This window comes from Erithacus rubecula (assembly GCF_903797595.1).
Source record: "Erithacus rubecula genome assembly, chromosome: 8".
Lineage (NCBI taxonomy): Eukaryota > Metazoa > Chordata > Aves > Passeriformes > Muscicapidae > Erithacus > Erithacus rubecula.
Genome location: NC_136659.1, coordinates 12,107,011 through 12,126,937, shown reverse-complemented (window position 1 = coordinate 12,126,937; position 19,927 = coordinate 12,107,011). Strand labels below are relative to the sequence as shown.

General features: G+C 39.8%; 2 protein-coding genes across 6 annotated transcripts in view; one reads left to right on the top strand and one right to left on the bottom strand.

The window, feature by feature from the left end:
- FASTKD2 (FAST kinase domains 2) overlaps window positions 1-19,927 on the top strand; it is a 271,660-nt gene that overhangs the window by 54,248 nt on the left and 197,485 nt on the right. The window lies entirely within an intron of this gene.
- Window positions 9,514-19,927, bottom strand: part of KLF7 (KLF transcription factor 7) — a 64,047-nt gene continuing 53,633 nt past the window's right edge. For 3 of the 4 annotated variants that reach the window (XM_079310753.1, XM_079310755.1, XM_079310754.1), the window contains one exon: window positions 9,514-18,021. In XM_079310753.1, coding sequence (XP_079166879.1) covers window positions 17,970-18,021 — 52 coding nt within the window. In that variant the 3' untranslated portion in view covers window positions 9,514-17,969. The remainder of the gene's footprint in view (window positions 18,022-19,927) is intronic. The other variant, XR_013774858.1, reaches the window with a different exon arrangement.

Sequence of the window (19,927 nt, the reverse complement as noted above, 5' to 3'; positions counted from 1 at the left end):
GTGGAAATGGAGGCACTCTTTTACCCAAAGACAAGGCTACCCACAGTGCAGACAATTCACTGCCTGATCCTGCATGCTGCAGTGAGATCAGAGTTGTGTGGTCACAAACCTCTTTCCATAATTTGATAGGGGCTGCATTTTCCCTTGGAAATGTCCCTCTTTATCATCAAGATATTTCAAAGCTCAAAAGCTCACCTTTTCTTTTTTTCTTTTTTTTTTTTTTTTTAACAATGCAACAGCTGATTTTTCCTAGCAATTTTTTCCCTGTCAGGAAAATTATAATGAAAAACAATTTCTACTTTGAATTTTTTTCAGCTATTCCATTACTGAACCTTGCATTGGCTCACTGGAAATTGTGAGAGAAGGTTTGATTCTTGTCTGTGGAAAGAACATGGAAAAAACCTTACAAGGCTTTTTGTAGCAAAAGAACAATTTTTCTCTTATCCACGATTTTACTTCAATTTTGTCTAACATTTCTTTGAAAATACATGTCCCAGTTTCCTTTTAAACTTCTTTATTCTGTTCTGCTACTGAACAGGCTGCAGACGGAAGGAGAGAACCTGGAACTCCCCATGTCAATCAGTTCTATTCATTCAACGGTTGTATTTATTAGTTTCATTAAAAACATATTGAGCAGGCCTGGCTCCTCAGTTCTGCATGCCTACACAATCCTGACTGCCTTGCCATTCCCCTGTCAGTAAGGGCTCCATCCTGAGGCCTCTCAGCTTGAGATTCCACATGAAACATGAATCCAAGAGGATATCACATGCTTTTAGGTCTTATTGGAAAGACTTCACACAGCTTAAGAGGTGTGGAGGGGGCCGGGGGCAGTTAGATGAGGAAAAAATAAGTACTCGAGATGAACTGATAATTATTATTTTTTTTTTTAATAAATGGAAAGAAAAAGTTTGTTTAAAGTTTGAAAAATGTCTCCATTGCTACTGGCATCCCTGAAGTGAATGTACATGTAACATCTCACCAGCACATTGCTCATAAACTATGGTTTTGTAGGAAATAAAACACTTTGGGCTGCTATCAGACAAGGGAGCAGTTCTTGGAGAAGGCTGTTAATTTGCTACATTTGTAATGCTGAGGCATGGACTTGTCTCCTTCAGAAAATGTTATGTTCTCTATATATCTCCTCCTGTTATTAAAATCAAAACCATGTGGAAGAGCAGAACCACAGCAGGAACCTGCTACTTATAGGGTAAAAAGAATGGCTGCCAACAGAAGTATTAAAACTATATTGGCTGTCTTTTAGCACTTTTGTTGGTGTCTTTTTTTAAAAAAAAAAATTTTTTTTTTTTTTTTTTTATGGCAAAATACAAAAAGCTTTGTATTAATCAAAAGATATCCATACTCAGGACTGAGAACTAAGGTTGCAGTTTAAGTGCTACTTAAGTTGAAAACCTTCCTAGTAGCTTTAGTGGTCTTTAGCTCAGATACCAGGCCAAAGATGACTTTTCAGAAAAAGAAATTTCTTTCTGTATTCAGCCCCGAGGAGTGATTTATAAAAATCTATTTGCTCAGCTACACTGGAACTTAACATCTTCCTCTCTTTGGAAATGATCCCTCTTTCCATAAACATCAGATTGGATAACTGCTACCTAAATACCCTAATGTAATTTTCCTTACATACATATGGACCGCAAACTTTAACACCTGCACATTTGAAATTATTCAACGAGGGAAGAGGCTGGAGTTTGCACTGATGCCCTGAAGCACTTCCAAAGATATATCACATAAAAACTCCTCCATACATGCCTTTTTTTTTTTTTTTTTCCTTAAGTGGATCATAGTGTATTAACCCACAGTGTGTTACATAAACATGGTACTTTTTTGTCTTTTATGGCAATAGAAATTCAAGGATACAGCAAAAAGATCAGCTTTCTACCAAACAAAACGATTATTAGTATTACTTGCCCTGTCCTCAAAATATTTGATCTGCACAGCCACCTTTGACAGAGAATTCTCAGCACTGCTTCCTTTCCAGATGATTGAGCAGAGGTGCACCAGCATCACAAAATATGTGTAACTATCACACCAGCATGGCCTCAGCCAAGACTGAATACACATGCACCCTGATATTTATGTGTCTTTGTGTGACAAGAAGTAAGCCCTACTGAGGCACAGAGCTCATCCAGTTCACAAGCACACGCTCAGTCCTTTCCAGATTACACACAGCCCCTGAGTGATGCATCACACAATTCCAACAAAGAACACAGCAGTGAGGATAAGGCAGGGAGGGGGAAGAACCATGGCAAGCCATGCTTTCATCTACAGTATCGATAGTTCACCTACCTGGTGCTGCCACTGAAGCCATCACTTCTGCACTTCGGCAGCCAGCTAAGGAGAAGTTAGTGTTTAATAGGATGTAACTTGATTGAAGGCAATACAAACAAGGAATGACATGGTGTTGTAAACAGATTAGCAGACAAGTGAGACCAGGGAAATCAGTCTGTAGTCTCTGTGTCTTTGGAATCTGATAATTTCTTTAATGCAGGTACCCTTGTCTGGTAGAAGAATGCTATCATCCCTGGTTTAGGAAGTTAATGGGGGGCTAAAGACTCCAAATACCAATAAAGGTATTTAGGTATTCAATTCTACAGTGAATTTGGACCAAAGTGACAGGTTTACAGAGGCACAGGAGTATCTGGCTTGACACACAAGGTGTTTTAACACCACACTTGTATTACAATCAGAAGAGCTTTGTTCCTCTCCTCTCTTACACTGCTTAGCTATAGGAGTGTGGTAGGAGAATGCTCTTAAGGATTGTAGTACAGCCAGAAAGGTAAGTAGGGAACATGAAAACTTCCATATTCCTAAGTACCTATGTGTATACACACATATAAATACATATGCACGTATGTGGGCTCATACAGAAAGCAGTGATGGTGCTGATGGGGACTAGCTGTTCTCTCTGACAGGTGCCAGCACACAAAACACAGGTCAGTCTGGTTCCTAATTAGGTGTGTATCTCCTAGCATAGCTGGAGATGTTTGGCACAGCTAAGAGCGGCTACAATCAATAAGCCTTAAATTTAAGAGGTGCAGAAAGTGTTTAGTCCTCCACTTCAAATAGTTCTTCTGGGTCAGCTGTGAGGCATAAGGCATGTGAAGGAAGAATTATAAACATCCTTGACCTATCAAGTGTTTTCACCAGCCATAATTTTTCACCTAACAATGCAAAACAAAAAACTTCATAAGTATAAAATTATTTTGGCATCACACTCTCCTTCTCTTTGTTTTCAGTCCCAGCACACTGTAAGACAATTGGCACCATAATCAGAATAATACAAATTATGGCGCAGTCTTAGGGTCACATCCTTTTACTGGAACCATAGATTCTTCTGAAATTATTTACAAATTCTTTTCAGAAAAATCAATACAAGGAAAAAATAATTATTCTGTGTTTTACTGCAGAATTGCTGTACTTATAACAAAGGGTATCGTACCAATGGCTAGAGATATATGGAATTGGTTTTGGTCAAGGAGAGATGCTGTTCCCAAATTGGTGTCCAAGTTAACTCAAGACTTCTTTAGACTACGCTGTAAATTCCTAGAAAATGGGTTTTAGTATAGAATTCAGCAATAAAAAAGTGTCAATTTAAACCATCCTCTGAGCTTGGGTACTGTCGGTAGAAACCCTTTCCCTACTGCTTATTGTTAATGTTTGAACTTCTGTTAAGTGTACCATCTCTATTCTCCCATGGAAAGAGGAAACCAGCATTTGGCTTTCACAGCAGAATCACCCAGGCAAAATGTCAACACAGATATCAACACCTTTTTGTGTGTCTGGTAGAGCTCTGGAGCAAGTGAATTCCATGGGCATTCTGTACTTATACTATTTATATTTACCTAAAATGTCTAGATCCTCGTACAGTTCCCGAACATACAGCTCCTTGTAACATCTTGCTCTACCCAAAATCAAATTTGAGTTGAGGCTGAATGTTTTATCTTCATTGTCCTCTTCCTCCCTTGCTCTTCTGAAAAAAACCCAAAACCAAAAAGAATAAGGCATTTAAATCTGAGTGTACATTTCTCTGTTAAATTGACACAAACATGCAAGCAACTTTCTCAGAGTTGTTGACTACTTTTCATCTGCTTAAGCAGCTTCCAAGCAAGTCTTTCCCTATGTGGAAATAGGGCACTTCTGAAAAGTGAAGGATAATTGGCCAAAACCCTCTTGACACAGTAACTCACTGACAGTGATTTCTGATTAATTAGGAGCACATTCTCCTCTTGATCTGTAAACTCCACTAATGTCAAAGAGAAAGCTGCCCTCCTTAAGACCTACCCAGGGGCTGGTCTTTAGCTCAGGGGATGAACAGAATTGCTCATCCCCTGGAGGTTTTATTCACCTGCTCACTGCTGTGGGTCAGCCTCCTTCTGGAGCTTGTGCCTGGCTCTTGCTGCCAGTAAAACCCAGTGTGGGCGGGAAGGGGAAGGGGAAGGGGAAGGGGAAGGGGAAGGGGAAGGGGAAGGGGAAAGGGGAAGGGGAAGGGGAAGGGGAAGGGGAAGGGGAAAGGGGAAGGGGAAGGGGAAGGGGAAGGGGAAGGGGAAGGGGAAGGGGAAGGGGAAGGGGAAAGGGGAAGGGGAAGGGGAAGGGGAAGGGGAAGGGGAAGGGGAAAGGGAAGGGGAAGGGGAAAGGGGAGGTCTGCCCAGCCTGGCAGTCATCCCGGATGCTGCTGGCACAGCTGACATCTGGGAGCACCACACTGGACATCTGAGGCGCCAAGCTGAGGGGACCCAGCTGTCAGGGGATGCAGTCAGAAAGCAGGGCAGCTCCTTCTCACACTGCAGATCAGTTAATTATGGTCAATACCTGGTCAAAGTGGTGCAGATCCTGTGATCTCCTGGCGCTCCCCTCACAGACAGCTCTGGTCATCAGGAGAGCCCGAGAGCAGCTGCTGGAGGGAAGGCGCCCTGTGGCAGAGCTGGCAGTGCTCATGAGGACATGGAAATGCACCTGGAGCCTCCTGCTCAGCACAGCTCACACCTCACACACTGAAATCTCTTATCTTTCCCCACACAATCTCCCAAACCAGTGCCCATATCTCTGCCTTTGAGCACCCACTGGCCCTAGATGCCACCCAGGCAAGGATGGGGGGGGGGTGTCTGACAGGGCCATACCAACAGTTTAACAGTAGGGACAACCAGACTATGGCTCTGTGTTGAGTTTACTAATGAAAACATGACTTGTGGATGTCTAGGTGGCTGGGTTCAATCCATACCATGGCTCAGCAGAGCAGAGACCCAGAATCTAGAATGCTGATAGAAAAGCAGGCAAGGAGGTAATAGCGATGCCCACCACTAACAATGTGTCAGTGTTTTATAATTGTTCGGTTACTTTTCATAGTTCTTTGGTGAAAATAAACCCCCTTCTGGCTCTACAGAAAGCCTGGATGGCTTTGCAATGGGGAGCCCCAAAAGAGTGAGGTAGAGGGTAGCAGAAGGGGGATGGCAGAAGAGGGGTGAAGGAATCACTGCACAGGGAGAGGGCGGCATGGCTTCCATGCGCCGGGAAAGGACCCACCTGACGGGAGGACATGGCATCCTGGGCTCCACTTCAACCTCAGTGCTCCTGCTGCTGATGGCACTGCTTCACTTGCTGAGGCCCTGAGCAGGGCTGACTCCCCAGTTGATGCCAAAAGGCGCCTGAGGGACAGGGCGGCTGTGCCCGGGCACCTGAGGGGAGACAGGCGCCATTGTGAGGGCCCTGGGCTCCCTCAGGGCCTCGGCCGCGACCCGCTGTGGGCCCTGCTCACAGAAACTCTATCTGCCAGCATAAAAATAAGGAAAAGGAGAGAAATGAGGAGTGGGCTGAGATGATTTGGGGAAATGCTTGCAAGATAAGCATCAGAAAATAAAAGCAGAATGGAAACAGTGAATTACCCAAATAATTTCCATTTCTTGGGATCACAGGGTGTTTGAGGTGATGCCTTGCTGCTCCTTCTGTGACTTTACACGGAGACAAAGATCTGCAGATGAGTCCTTCCGTTCTGTGCCACAGCTCATGAGCTGTATTTAGGTTACACACTGGCAGCTCTCACTGCTTCCCAGAGCATCATGAGGGCTGTGCCCTCCTTCCTATTCCAAATCATCTTCTTCATAGCAGCTCCTTCTACACCATAAGCCAGCCACACTATTTCAGGGTTACAGGAAAGAGGTGGAAAGTAGCATTTATTTTTGGGATCAAAATATTCACCTGAGAAGGCCAAGGTTCTCATAGCTGAATTTTAGGTATCTGTTTTGCAAGCGTAAGAAGCTTTTGTTGAAGGGCAGAAAAGTTCCCATTTCTCAAAGATCCTTCCTGAAGATTCCAAAATGCTTTAAAAGTTGTACCATCACTCAACTACGCTTCTCTTTACTTGTGGGTTTAGTACCAATCCTAGGTTTCATGACAGCAGCTAGACTGAATCCTGAGAGGACAAGGGTCTTCCGATTAGCTCAGTAAATTAGAAATACTAGGTAAAATCTTCACACCAGGAGGAAACTTCTTCTTGGAGTGGGACCCTGCTTTTCAGATCCCACACTCTATGTTACTTGGGGATCTCAAGTTGAATTCATGTTCTACCTGTTTGAGTTACTTTTGTTTAGTCTGCACTTCCAAAAAATCCCAGCAGAAATTCAGCAGATAAAGGTAAATTTGACTGTATTTGGAAGTCTATTCAAAGCCCTGAAGAATCTTAACTTCAAGACTAATTAGCTGCACCATCTTTGTCTTGTTCAGTTTTATTGCCTTTTGTCAGTGAACATTGAACTGATAGAACAGAAGCAGACAGTGAATCTGAAACCATGCACAGGGGTACATGAGGAAGGCTCTGTGACAATAGGATGTGGCTGCTATGATTTCAGACAAGAGAAACTATTAACCAAAAACTGTTTATTTCATAGCAAAATAGACATCTTAATAAAACAATTAAACCCAGAAGTATTCCAAATATTTGTAAAAATCAGTAAAATAACATGATTCTGGTGGCAAATCTTTGCTTTCATTCACATTTAATGTTGCTTTCCTTGTTTACTCTCATTAAAAGAAAGTGAGCAAAGCAAAAAATAAAAATCATAATTTAAAATTATTTTTAAGAAGTGGGGGAGAAAAAAACCTGAGAGAGCTAGGGTTGTTCAGCATGCAAAAGAGAAGGTTTTGGGGGACACCTCACTGCAGCCTTTTAATACCTTAACAGGTGTCATAAAAAGCATGGTGGGACTTTTCATACAGGCAGATAGTGACAGGACTATAAGCGGTAATGGCTTTAAACTAAGATTGGGCAGGCTTAGATTAGGTATTAAGGAGAAATTCTTTACTCAGAGGGTGGTAAAGCACTGGGACAGGTTGCCTTGGGAGGTCTGGATGCCCCATCCCTGGCAGTGTTCAAGACCAGTCTGGATGGGGCTCTGAGTAACCTGACCCAGTGGGTGACATGCCCTCCCATGGCAGGGGGATTGCAACCAGATGATCTTTAAGGTCCCCTTCAACCCAACCTATTCTATGACTCTGTGTCTGAAAAGTTGTGCTAAGCTTGCACATGGTGAGTTTGCATCAGATGAGCTCAACAGAAGGCTCATATACAATTTAACCCTAGAAGTAAATGAATACAGAAAACTCTGTACACAAGAGCAGGAGTTGCCCAAGGTCTGTGACTGTGTGTTACTGAAAAAAATTCTAAGTGGAGGAGTTCATTCACTTTATGTCCTTTCCCTGGCCTCCAGCCTAGGGAAGAGGCTGACAGCTATTTCTGCAGACTAACAACCTACTTGCTTCTAAGTATTTGATAGCAAAGCATTGTATTTTCTGAACTTTCTGGAAAACAACCAGGTTATATGCTTACCTGTAATTGATAATCATCCCTCCAGCTGGGTTTCAGGCTGTGCTGCCCTTCAAAAAGTTCTTCCATAAGTCCCTCTCACAGGTGGAGATTGAAGGACTAAATTACACCAGAAGTATCTTTGTCTAGATGCAGACATATAGTATGCAATTGTCAGATAGACCAAGGTAGGTGAGATGCTAAAAGCTTCCTTTCCAAGGAAGAGAGAAAGTAAAGGAACCTAGACCTTGTCTTTACAAGGAAAAAAGCTATAATGTGAAAATTCTATTTCCAGAAATAATTCTGTTGAACATAATTCCATTCATACTTAGATCATACAAATCCACAACAAAGAGACCATTTTTTTCAGCTATGACAATTATCTCAATCACTCAAATTCTGTGACACTGTTACATTGAAGCAGACAGAACATAATCCAGTTTTGACCATTTGGAACACAAGCCCAAAATTTGGACCTGTGCTGAGCCCTTTTTCAGTGCTTAAGAGCTGTTTGTTAACATACACCCAAACACCACAAATTATGCTTATCATTAAATACTGATACAACCTGAGTGACCAAAGCAGCCATGGGCATCACTTTCTCATTGTCTTCCAAACTGACCATATGGTTTTTCAGAAATGCTTAACAACACTCCAGTTCCTTTTGTCTTCAGCTCATCCCCTGGAGTGAGTTACCTCTGGCTATGTCTATCTTCATTAGCTACAAAGAGAGTATAAATGGGCAGGCTAGAGTGATCATCTGACTTCTAGATGCAGATGTCAGGAGGGGACTCCTACCCTCTGTCTGTCCAACATAAACAATCCTAGCAGGTTCCCCAACAGGGCAAGTGAGGCATGTTGTCCCAGAAATGAAATGCAGCCAGCTGGCATCAGATGGGCCCTAGAGAAATGCTGCTGTGCAACGCCCGCTGAGGTTGCTGCAGCGTGTGAGAGCACAAGGCAGCAAAAACCTAAAGGGATATTGGCCTGTCTTGAAAAAGTAATTTCATTTTATGTCATGACACTGCAAAGCAATTGTGCTCAAAATAACTGTTTTTACTGCCTGAAAATGTTTTTAGTACTTGAGCATCCAGGTGGATTCAATTGTGCTTGCAATTTAGCAGACATTAACGAGGGAGACTAAATGACTGAGGCGGGGAACGAGCACAGCGCTGCCCTCCTGTGAGACAGCCTGACACACGGGCTAGAGCACAGCACAAGCTCTAAGGAGCCTCAAAGTCTAGTCCTGTTGTGACCACTGACTGACAAATGTTGTAAAGCTAAGCATGGAAAATGAAACACAACTGTTCTCTGTGTCTTTTACAAAAATAATACTGGCTGAAATCTTCAACAAGTGTAAACTATCAAATAACAGAAATCGCTGACTCCAAAAGAAGCAGGATTACAAGCCAAATTCAGTCAGCTTTTAAGAATAAGAACTTCCTTCCTGAGTATCTTTTCCAAAAACAACATGTGACACAGTATGAAATAAGCAACATATATTGAAGTTGTTACAAAATACATTAAAAACAAATTACTTAAATCCAGAAATATGATTCTGATGGGCTAAAGCACACTTAGAAGTTGCATTTTTATGTCAGTAACTGCTTACAGAACCATAGCCTTAACTGATACTCCAAAAGCCATTTTCACTCTTCACTGAAGTTTTCATGAAGAAATAATGCACAAGGCACACTAAACACTGTCGGGCCAAACACATTCTACTGTTTATTACACATATTACATTCTTAAATAAAAATGCGTCACATAACATTTTTGCATAGATATCTTACAATATACCAATTTAAAAAAGAATTATGAAACAGACCAGTAACAAAAATAAATTTTTTCTTCATTAATAATTTTGTAACATTAACATACCACCATCATATAATACAAATAATATTTTTAAATCTTAAGACTTTTTGTACAGCAAAAAAACTGACAAAGTAATATATTTATATATATATATATATATAAAAAGCTTAAAAAAAATAAAATGTCAAAAAAAGGCAGAACTGAGGGCTACAAGATTGGGTACTTCTGTGATATATTAGAAATACCAGAGTAGGCCTGAGAGAACGTGACCGAGGGCATCTCCGAAATGCACTTGTCAGACACATCTGGTAAAAGAAAAATTATAGTGCAAAATGAAAGTCCTTCAAGCAATGTTGTTTGTTTGTTTTTGTTTTTTGTTGGTTTTTTTTGTTTTGTTTTTTTGTTGTTTTGTTTTTTAATAGGGAGCATTCATACATTTTGTTGTTGTTAAGAAAAATTCCCCCCCCAAAAAAAATCTAATGTGCGGTAGAGAGCAAGAAAAGTTAAAAAAAAAAAAAAGAAAAGAGGGAACGCAGGCCACTTTGAAAGAAAAAAAAATAAATCTCAATCTGCATTATTATTTTTTCAATTACATGAGCAGACATGCCAAAATAAGGCCTTGTTTCTAAGAGAAAAGCTGTTATAGTTTATATGCAGTGATTTCAAAACCAGGTACTTAAATTGGTGCAAAAACCTTCCTGTAGAGGTATCTTAATTAGTTTAAGCATTTCTTATACTTCAGCTTAACTGCATAGGATGCCAATGCAAACTTGATCCAGGCAATCACATAACAGGTGCAGCTGCAAAGTGATTTAACTAGACTGATTTTAATGTAGGGCAGCTTCCCTGGTAGAGACATGGCCTTGATAACAAAGTAGTGTTTAAACCAGTGTTTTGATCTACTTCCAGAATCTGACAGGTCTGGGGATTTAAATACAGAGTGATGGGTAAAACATACGTTGCAAAACATAAAGATCAGCCCTTCAGCCATCAGGCCTTCCAGGGACTGCATGTTAACTTTTCATTTCCCCGAGAGCCCAACAATAAAGGCTAAAATTGCCATGTTTCTGTCCATTCTAGTTCCCCTTAGTGTGTACATGCGAAGCCCTCATCCCCCTCCCTTCCCACCTCCCCTCCCAATCCCCAAAATTTGCATCCTACTCATTCACAGTACACAGCAACATGTATTTCTCAGCACTGTTGAAAACTTTCCTACAGAAGCTGACATGATTCCTAAAACGCAGTGGCAACAGCAAGTGCCCTCCCTAAATGAAAGCAATAGGCACGGTTGGCTACTACAAACTGTAAGTCAGTAGCTCAGTTTGCTCTTCTGTGTAGGTATATACAGTATACTGTTGTACATCCACACCCACACAGAGACAGGGTGGAGAACCTGTTTTCTGGCAGTATATAGAAGTTAGGACCAAAGCACTTTACAAAAAAAAAAATCATCAAAGCTTTCATTTTGAAAATCGTAGAGTTCCAACTTCAATTATTACACCAAAAATGCCATTAACAAGCATTAAGGAAAACTATAAAACCCTGTTTCTAAAATGATGCCTGCATTTGAAAGTTTTCAGGTAGGGAAATTCATTCTTGAGGTGATAAAGGCAGTCTACTCCCCATCTCAACATTTTTATGTATATAATTTATATATACAACTATATCATTATATATATAACTTATATAGCACAAGTATTCTCAAGAATTCTTCCTCTAAGAGAGGAAGAAATTCTCAGCTTTACAACACAGGTCTTAGTACCTGGTAGGCCAGATCCTGCAATGGCCAGATCTAGTCCTTACAATCCTAAATCCTGCCACGGAAGCCTGTGCAGTGCTGTGGAGGAGAAAAACTGCAGTAGTCATTTCTAAACTATTAATAAAAAGAGACACAAGTGTGACAAAAGGAAGAAAAACATACAAGTTCGATCTGGAAAAGACAACTCATGAAAGTGTAGTTTAAATGCTAATGAAAGACAGGCAAGACTTCTCAACGAGTAGTTGTAATATCTTGGGAGAAAAATATTTCCATATTTTCAAGAAAGAGTTAGTTATTGTCAAGCATTGTTTGTGTTGCTTTTTTTTTTTTTTTTTCTTGGTATGTAGATATCTTTACAAGTGCAATTCTATCTGAAATCAGCAAAAAGTACTTTAGAAGTTCTGCATTAGAGCATCCCCCAGGATATGAAAGCTCAAAAACAGTCTTACTGGATGGAATGACAGAATGTGCCAAGTCCTGAATGAAATCAAGAGTAAAAGCCCTTGATCCACTGAGTGCTGGCCTTGTAACATTAAATTATTTACAAACTTTTCCTCTTTTTAATTGTTTTAAATTTAAAGATTTTGACATACATTAAGAGAAGAGGAAGGGAAACACTTAAGGAAGTTGGACTTCATCAGCTTTGTCAAAAGTACCAATTATCACCTCTTTTGTATACAGACAAATAAAGTGTGTTAAATAGGAGGAGCAACCTTTATATTAGATCCAAACACCAAATTGTCGAGGGTCAGATAAAAATGAGGGAGAAAACCTGATTCTTAAGATATCAGAAAGGTCACAGCTAAGATATACTCAATCACTGCAACAACCATATTGATCAACTCCATTTTACCTATACACCCTAGTGATTAGTTAATTTTTTTATGCCTGAATTTAAAACAATTCCAAAAGCAAGGATTGAGGGATCCTCTTGCATTCACATTCTTATTCCTCATCTGTGTTTGGACAGTGCTTCCCATGCATTAAGTGAAAATGTGCTACCCCAAGAAAAATAGCAATTCCAAAAAGTCTGAGGGAAATAAGAATTAATTTTAAAAAGGTTCACCTTTGTAGAAATATGTTGGCTTAGATTTCAGGTCCTGGAAACCACTTATGAGACATCACATGGGTCTTCCAGGCTAGCAAACTTGTTTCCATAATATCTGGCTGGTCCCTACAGGTGTGACACATATCAAGGTATGATATTGCTTCATACTGGTATGCTAAGGGTTTGGGTTTTTTAAAGATTTATTCCTCTCTAGGCCTCCCTCATGAAGAAAAACTTATTAAGTTTAACAAAGATGAAACTCTCAGAATTTGAGAAAAACCTACAGATCTGCCCTACAGTCTGTTTCACCAGCACAAGACTATGAAGAAATAGAACCAGTACACATTTCATCAGTGAGAGCTGTGAAATGAATCACAGAAAATTTATATTGGAAGGTACTTCTGGAGGTCACCAAATTCAACATTCAACCCTTTGTTTAAAGAAAGATTAGTGAGATCAGACTGCTCAGGGCCTTGTCCAAGACATTGAAAGAATCCAGAATTTCACTTCAGTTGCCAGTTTAGCCAGGTAATGCAGCTGTCTAGACTGAGTACCAGCTACTGAAAAAGAAAACTCAGAGATGATGAATAATACTCTAGATTCTGCCATCCACTTTTAGACCAATCTCTATAAAATATATCTTATATTTTACACTGTTCTTTATCTCCTAAGGGGAAAACCAAACAGAACAAAGATGCACTCAAGTGTTGTTTTAGTATAAGAAGTGACTAAAATGCAGCATCATGTGTCTTTATATCTGATACAGTACAAATGAAACAATAAATTTTTTAGTTCAAAGTGAACCTCAACAATCATGTTGAGAAAAACAGAATTTTGCTAGCCAGTCCTCAAGTTGGTGGTAGAGAAGTATATTTCTATAAGTATAATTTTATGCACAGACTCAGAAAATTTGATTAGAAAACTATTTATAACAGAGCTTCCTAAATTATTTTTATTAGTCAGTTTTCAAAATAGAATCTTAACTGCCTTATCTGTCTCAGATAATGGAAAAATCCAGAATAAATAAATTTTATCAACACTGTCATATACGAAGCACATCTTTACCTGGAATATTCTGTCTTGGTCTCCCCATTACAAGAAAATCATTGACATATGGGATAAAGTCTAGCAGAGAGTCACCACAAAAGTAGTGGAACACATGATGGATGAAGAGAGGCTGAGAGACAAGATTCAGCCTTAGGAAGAGAAGGGTAAGTGTAGATTTTATTGCTATCTCCAAATACCTAACCAAGACTGTAGAGAAGAAGCCAGACTCTTCTTGGAGGTGCACAGTGGAAGAGGAACTGAAAACAGGTTTGAACATGGAAAATTTCTACTTGACACACAGATTTTTGATTTTTTTTTTTTTAACCATGAAAGTGGTTAAATATTGGAACAGCTTGCACAGAGAGGTTGCAGAATTTCCATTCTCGAGGATATTTAAAACCCAGCTGGATATGGCCATGAGCAACCAGCTCTAGTTGGAGGTTGGCTAAGATGGCCTGGAGGATCCTTTCCACATACATGATTCTATGATTGACAGCTCTGATCCCTAATATTATTTAGCTAATCACAAAAACTCACATTTCTTTTAGTTGCTTCCTTGGTCTACACTATTTTGTGAGACTTCTAGTTCAATTTGTTTTCATTCTGTACTTCCATGGCCTTGGAAACCAAGATCTGACTCTTATAATGGCTTCTCTTTTACAAACAGACATAAATCTTGCATTGAAGGAAACAAGGTAAAGCTTCTCCTTTCTATAGCTGGTTAACTCAGTCCTCAACTGTCACCAAATTTACGGGTTTGCTTTCAAGAAGTCTTACACAGAGCCTTTTCTCTTTAGCCTGATTCTACTCACAATTTACAGAGAGAGGACAACTGTACAACTTTAGCAAGGAGACACAGGCCCAAAAATGAATTAATTTTAACTGACTACACAAGTTAGAAGAGTACAGTTTAAAATATCATCAAAGAAACAAAACTTGTCATTGTAAAAAAACCAATCCTGGCATGTGTCACTAATTATGCCTTTCAAAGTGGGGACTCCTTCTATAAAATATCAAAGTTATGATTCAAAATTTTAGTAATGACTAAGACACTTGTATATGAGTACCCAAAAACTGAAATCAAGAGATTGACTGGGTACACCATATATACAGCTGAAAAATACCTCCCTTTTCGAACACAAGAAGTGGTTCCAAAGCTCAAATTTTGGCTTCAGAGTTCAAGAACTGCGACAAAGCCTGAGAAACTTGAAATCTACCTTTTACCCCCCTTTTTTCTATGTTTTTTTAGACTATTTGGATCCAGGATTTAGATGTAAGCCTGCGTTTTGAACAAAGTAAAAAGATATTTCAGCTTTTTTTTCCCCTGGGGCCCTTGTTCTGGCATATTTAAATAAGATGCCAACAAGACCATAAATGACAATTGGAATTAAAAAAACAGTCTTGCATGACTTTTTCCAATTTAAATAGAGACTGGTGTTTAAACCATCACTTAATAATTAAGGTTTGTATACTACTGATAACATGTCTAAAGGCAAGTGTGTTCAGATAGCAAAGGAGGATATTTATGCAGCCAATGAATATCGTAGTGGAGAATTTGAAAGCATAAATTTTAGGACACTACAGTAAGGAAATTCTAGGATTCTCTTAAACTTTTTTTAATCTAATCCACTCACTGGATGCTCTACAGTTTCACACAGCTGAGGTTTCAGTTCCCATTAGACATCTTCCTGAGGGGCAGCACCAATCTTTGTTCTCTGTTGACCAGTGACAGGATCTAAGGGAATGGGATGGAGCTGTGTCAGGGGAGGTTCAAGCTGGACATTGGGAAGAAGTTCTTCACCCAGAAGGTGGTTGGGCACTGGAAAAGCCTCCCCAATGAAGTGGTCACAGCCCCAAGCCTGCCAGAGCTCAAGGAGCATTTAGACAACACTCTCAGGCACATGGTGGGATTCTTGGGCTGGCCTGCACAGGGCCAGAAGTTGGACTTGTGGGTCCCTTACGACTCAGGATACTCTGTGATTCTGTGATCTGGCAGGATGCTCTATATATTCCAACACAAATTGGATTCTAGGGCCCTCAGTCCCAGTGAAACAGCTGGGTGGAATGGCCATAAAAAGTATGCAAATACAGAAGTAGAGAAATACGAGATTGTCAGCAAGCAGTGCTCTGCAATTTTTAAATGTATACATATATATATATAAGCATATATATATACACATATAGAGTATAGTTAGTTTTAAATCTTTGGAATAAATTCAATTTTTCTTCTCTCTCTCTTTCTTTCTGACTTTCTTTCACTCTTTCTCATGCTCTTATCACGAGTATTACATCATTGCCCTAAAAGATGGTTAGATTTTGGTCCATATTTCATGCCATATGGGCCAGACATCGTATTTCCCCCCTGTCCCCAAAGTGTTCAGTTGACAGTCACAGTGTTTTGTGAAAACTGTGAGGAAAACCAGCATCTTTTGAATAAATTCAATCTCTCACTGGAACCAAAGGTTGCAAAATGCTGAGAATTCAAGTGCCAAGGATCCCGGTGACAGCTCTTAAAAACATCTATTGAGTTTCTTGTTTGCTCTTTTTTCCCCCTTAGAGTACAATTTTACCTCCCAAAACATAAATTAAGGGAAATATTTAACAGTCAATGAGTCAAAACAGTCAAAGAAGGGCAATTGGCTAATACATTATAAAAGAGCAGCAACCATTTGTGGACCACACGCTATTTTGTTTCATTTCTAGACACATCTTGTAGGGATGGTCCGCAATATACAAAATGTACAATCTAATGACCACCTGCCTGCTTGCACAGGCCATTTTTATGGTCCTAAATGCAGTCTTTGGAGTCAGGGCCAGTGCCAAATAGGTTCAAATACAAGTTATGGCAATATATTATTTAGTTGGTTTTTTTTTCCTTTTGTAATGAAGACTTTAATCCACTTTGAGCCAAAGAAATCAAATTATCAATATGACGGAAGGGTGAGCATGAGACCTCCACTTCTCCTTGATGATTCACACCATAGGCCAAAATGGACCACTAGGTTAGTAATACTTTACAGCAATCATTTGGAAATGCCTCACTGCTGCATGTAAAATCCCTTCCTTCACGACTCACATGGTTACATTTTTTCATATAGGAGTGGGCTACAGCATCAACTTGATGAACAGAAAAGCAGGACTTTGATAATTTCTTTAACAGGCTAATGCTGAATGAAGCCATTGTACTTGGAAGAGGTTCTTGATTTCCTACTCAGAGACTGGAGTAGGATTTTTGGCTTGGGGGGGTTTTGTGTGTAAGATGCTCAATAAACAGGTTTAAATTAAAACGTCTGCAGGTGCTCTTTACAGAAACAAAAGGGTAATGTTTTAAATTGGTTAATAGAAGAACTGCAAGAAAAAGCAACATAATTCACCACTAAATCACCGTGGGTTGTGGCTAATATGCTCACATGATGTGGAAGGAATCCTGTAGTCATGCCTGTGTGGCCAATCCCAGACTGATATCCAGGTGAAGACAAGGAGTTCTGAAGATCACTTGTTTGTGGAGAAAAGAGAAAAAAGGTTTAAGCTTCCAAACAAGCTTTGAAAGTTTTTTGTTCAAAAAATAAAGAAGTAGTCCTAGTATGGCAATAAGGTGAGGCTTACAGAGATATTAGGTGCTGTAACTCAGGGGTTTATCCCTTGGCTACTTAGCCAGCGTGGCAGCAGCTTCCAGAGTCCCTAGTGCATATGTTGTGCAATAGCCAAAAAAAAGAAAAAAAAAAAAAGTTAAAATAAAAACAACCAACAAAAATATAATCCTTCATGAAGTCTACATAAACTCAGGCCAAAAAGAGGATGTTTGTGTCACAAGTGTCACTCCACAGTCTACTGCCATTAAGGCCACTGGTATTGACTTAAAAGGATCTCAATAGCTCAGTTCTAGGAAGAAGAACCAAAACCAAGACAGGTCAAAGTGTCTGTGAGAAGTCTGATGCACTGAACATTAGGAATTCTCAGAGAAAGAACAAAAAAACCAAGAGGTTAATTTTGGCTACCAAACTGGGATTTGGTTTTCTAGGTCATTGTTTTTCCCCCGTCTATTTAAAAAGAAAGTTAGTGCTACAAATATGCAACTTCAAGACCACATATTGTTCTACTGAGTTGCACTGAGAAGCAAGTTAGATAAGCCCCTCCTACTGCCGTCCACTGCAGGGAAGCCTTCTCTGTTTTCTTTGATTTCCATTGGCAAAAACAAATCCAAGAGGGATGAAGTGCTGCAAGTAATTGTTCTTTTTCACTGACTTCACCTCTGTAGCATCTCCTCGCCTGCATCTTCTCCCATCCAGCTGGGGCAAGGCATAAAAGAACTGATGTAGGTATTGAAGTGTGGCTGGGTGCATGACACTGTGAGCATGTGGTCCCTGTACAGAGGATTATATGGGATCAAGTTCTCTTCTCCTGTAAGGTAGCACGTTGTAACTTGAGTTCCACTTTCATCTCACAACACTTAGCCCAGATGACATCCATGCCAAGCTGACCGATACTTAGATGTGTCTCTTCATGTGGAGGGCGAGGTGATCCGACCTGGAAAAACACCTGCAATACAAAGCAAGCAAGAAATGAACTAAGTATAGGATTTTGGAAAACAGGGTTTCTGCTCCTTCCTTGTTATGTACAGGAGAAAATACATATCCCAGTTTAGAGACATTCCTTGGATTGCCACTGAAGCCTGTGTGATTGATCTCTCTGATCACAGATAGACAACTATCCTTGCTCTTCAGCAGCTAAAGAGACAATTTTTATCCTTTCCCTGTTCCTCTCCTTCTCGCTTCTTTCACTGAGTCAGACATCAGGGAAGAGTGTTCATTTATGCATCTGTACTATAAAACCAAATATTTAGTAATCGTGTGTTTGCATATTAAAAAAATAAAGAAATAAGTTTTATTCAAGTACTCAGCAAAAACATTTTTTTAAAATACCAGCCTTCTCAAGTGCCCACTCCTTGCAAAAGAATGATGTTAGTTTTGAAAGCTGAATTCTCATTTTCAAACTCCAAACTGGAAGGAAAACTGGTTCAGAGTTTGGAGGCTGACAATCCATCAGGCTTCATATTTCTCCCCCCCTCTCAGCTGGGAATCTGGGTGGTAGGTAATATATGGATTCTGATGAATATTATCTCCCTGAAGGATGTTGACAGAAGATATTATGCCTATTTTGTAAGACTGAGAATTGAAAGACAGAGAAGGAAAGGAAGTTGTAAATCACACAGGTGTGGTAAAACCAGAAGGAAAAAAGAAAGCCAGGACTTGAGCTTTCAACTTCTGTTCTTTATCCACAAAGACTCCTCGGTCCCATAAGAAAACATAACATTTTGCCATTCTGAACATGCAGCTGGATCCTGATAAAATAGACTCCATATCCATTAGCTATGGGATTCAAAGTACTAATCCATAACACCCACCATCACAGTGTCCTTTAAGATATGTATGGCACCAGAAAGCAAACCACAGGAGAAGCAGGCAGTGGTTCTGGCTGCCTACCCCACAGCCCTAAGATGCAGCTTGTCACAGTGGCAGGACTCAGACACACTCAGAAATTAAACTTCTACCAGAAACTTCAGTTGAGCATCTAAAAACAGGAGGTTTTCAAGTTCTCTGTAAATTCTGGCTTACCTTCTTTCCACCTTAAGCCACAAGATACTGGCTAATTTATTTTAAAAACATTTACTACAATTATCACACCAACCCCCAGATACCTGTGGCTTTTGAGTAAACTGGGTCTGTAGGCTCCAAGAACACCAGGAAAAGCTACTTACAGAACTGATTTGCCTGGCATGTCTTTTCAGTGCTCTACAGAACTAGAGTATAAAGCAGCCACCAATAATGGTCTGAAGAATATTCAAATGGCTTATTGTGAGAACCAAGATAGCTCATATATGTGCATCAAGTGAATTTAAAAAAAAACAGTAGTTGAGTATTTTGTAGTTTTCAGAAAGAAGAAGAAGAACAAACTGAACAACCCCCCAAGAAAGCCAATACTGATAGATAAAAAAAGAACAGTCAATCTAAATACCCAAAGGATAAACACCCTAAGCAGAGAAATGCTGATAAAGAGAAGAACTATAAAAATGAAGTTATTTTAAATAGTTAGGGGACCTTTTCTATCTTGTCTGCTGCAGTATTCCACTGCACATGTAACTGATCTGCATCTACACACAAGGATGAGTGATCAAGAGGTATATTTTTAAGACAAAGAAACCTTGAAACAAGACAACTTCCACAAGAAAAGTAATTTATTCATCTTCTGTGAATGAACAAGGAGCATAACTCTGCTCAAGTTATCTCCCCTCTACTGGCAGGGCTTTACAGGGGAGTTAATACTTTCAGAATGGCAAAAACTGAAGACTTCAAAGTAGGATGGAAAAGGCATTCCTCCAAGGTGCTACATGAGGCACAGCAAGACACACACGAATCTGACAATGGACACTGGACCTTCAACACAG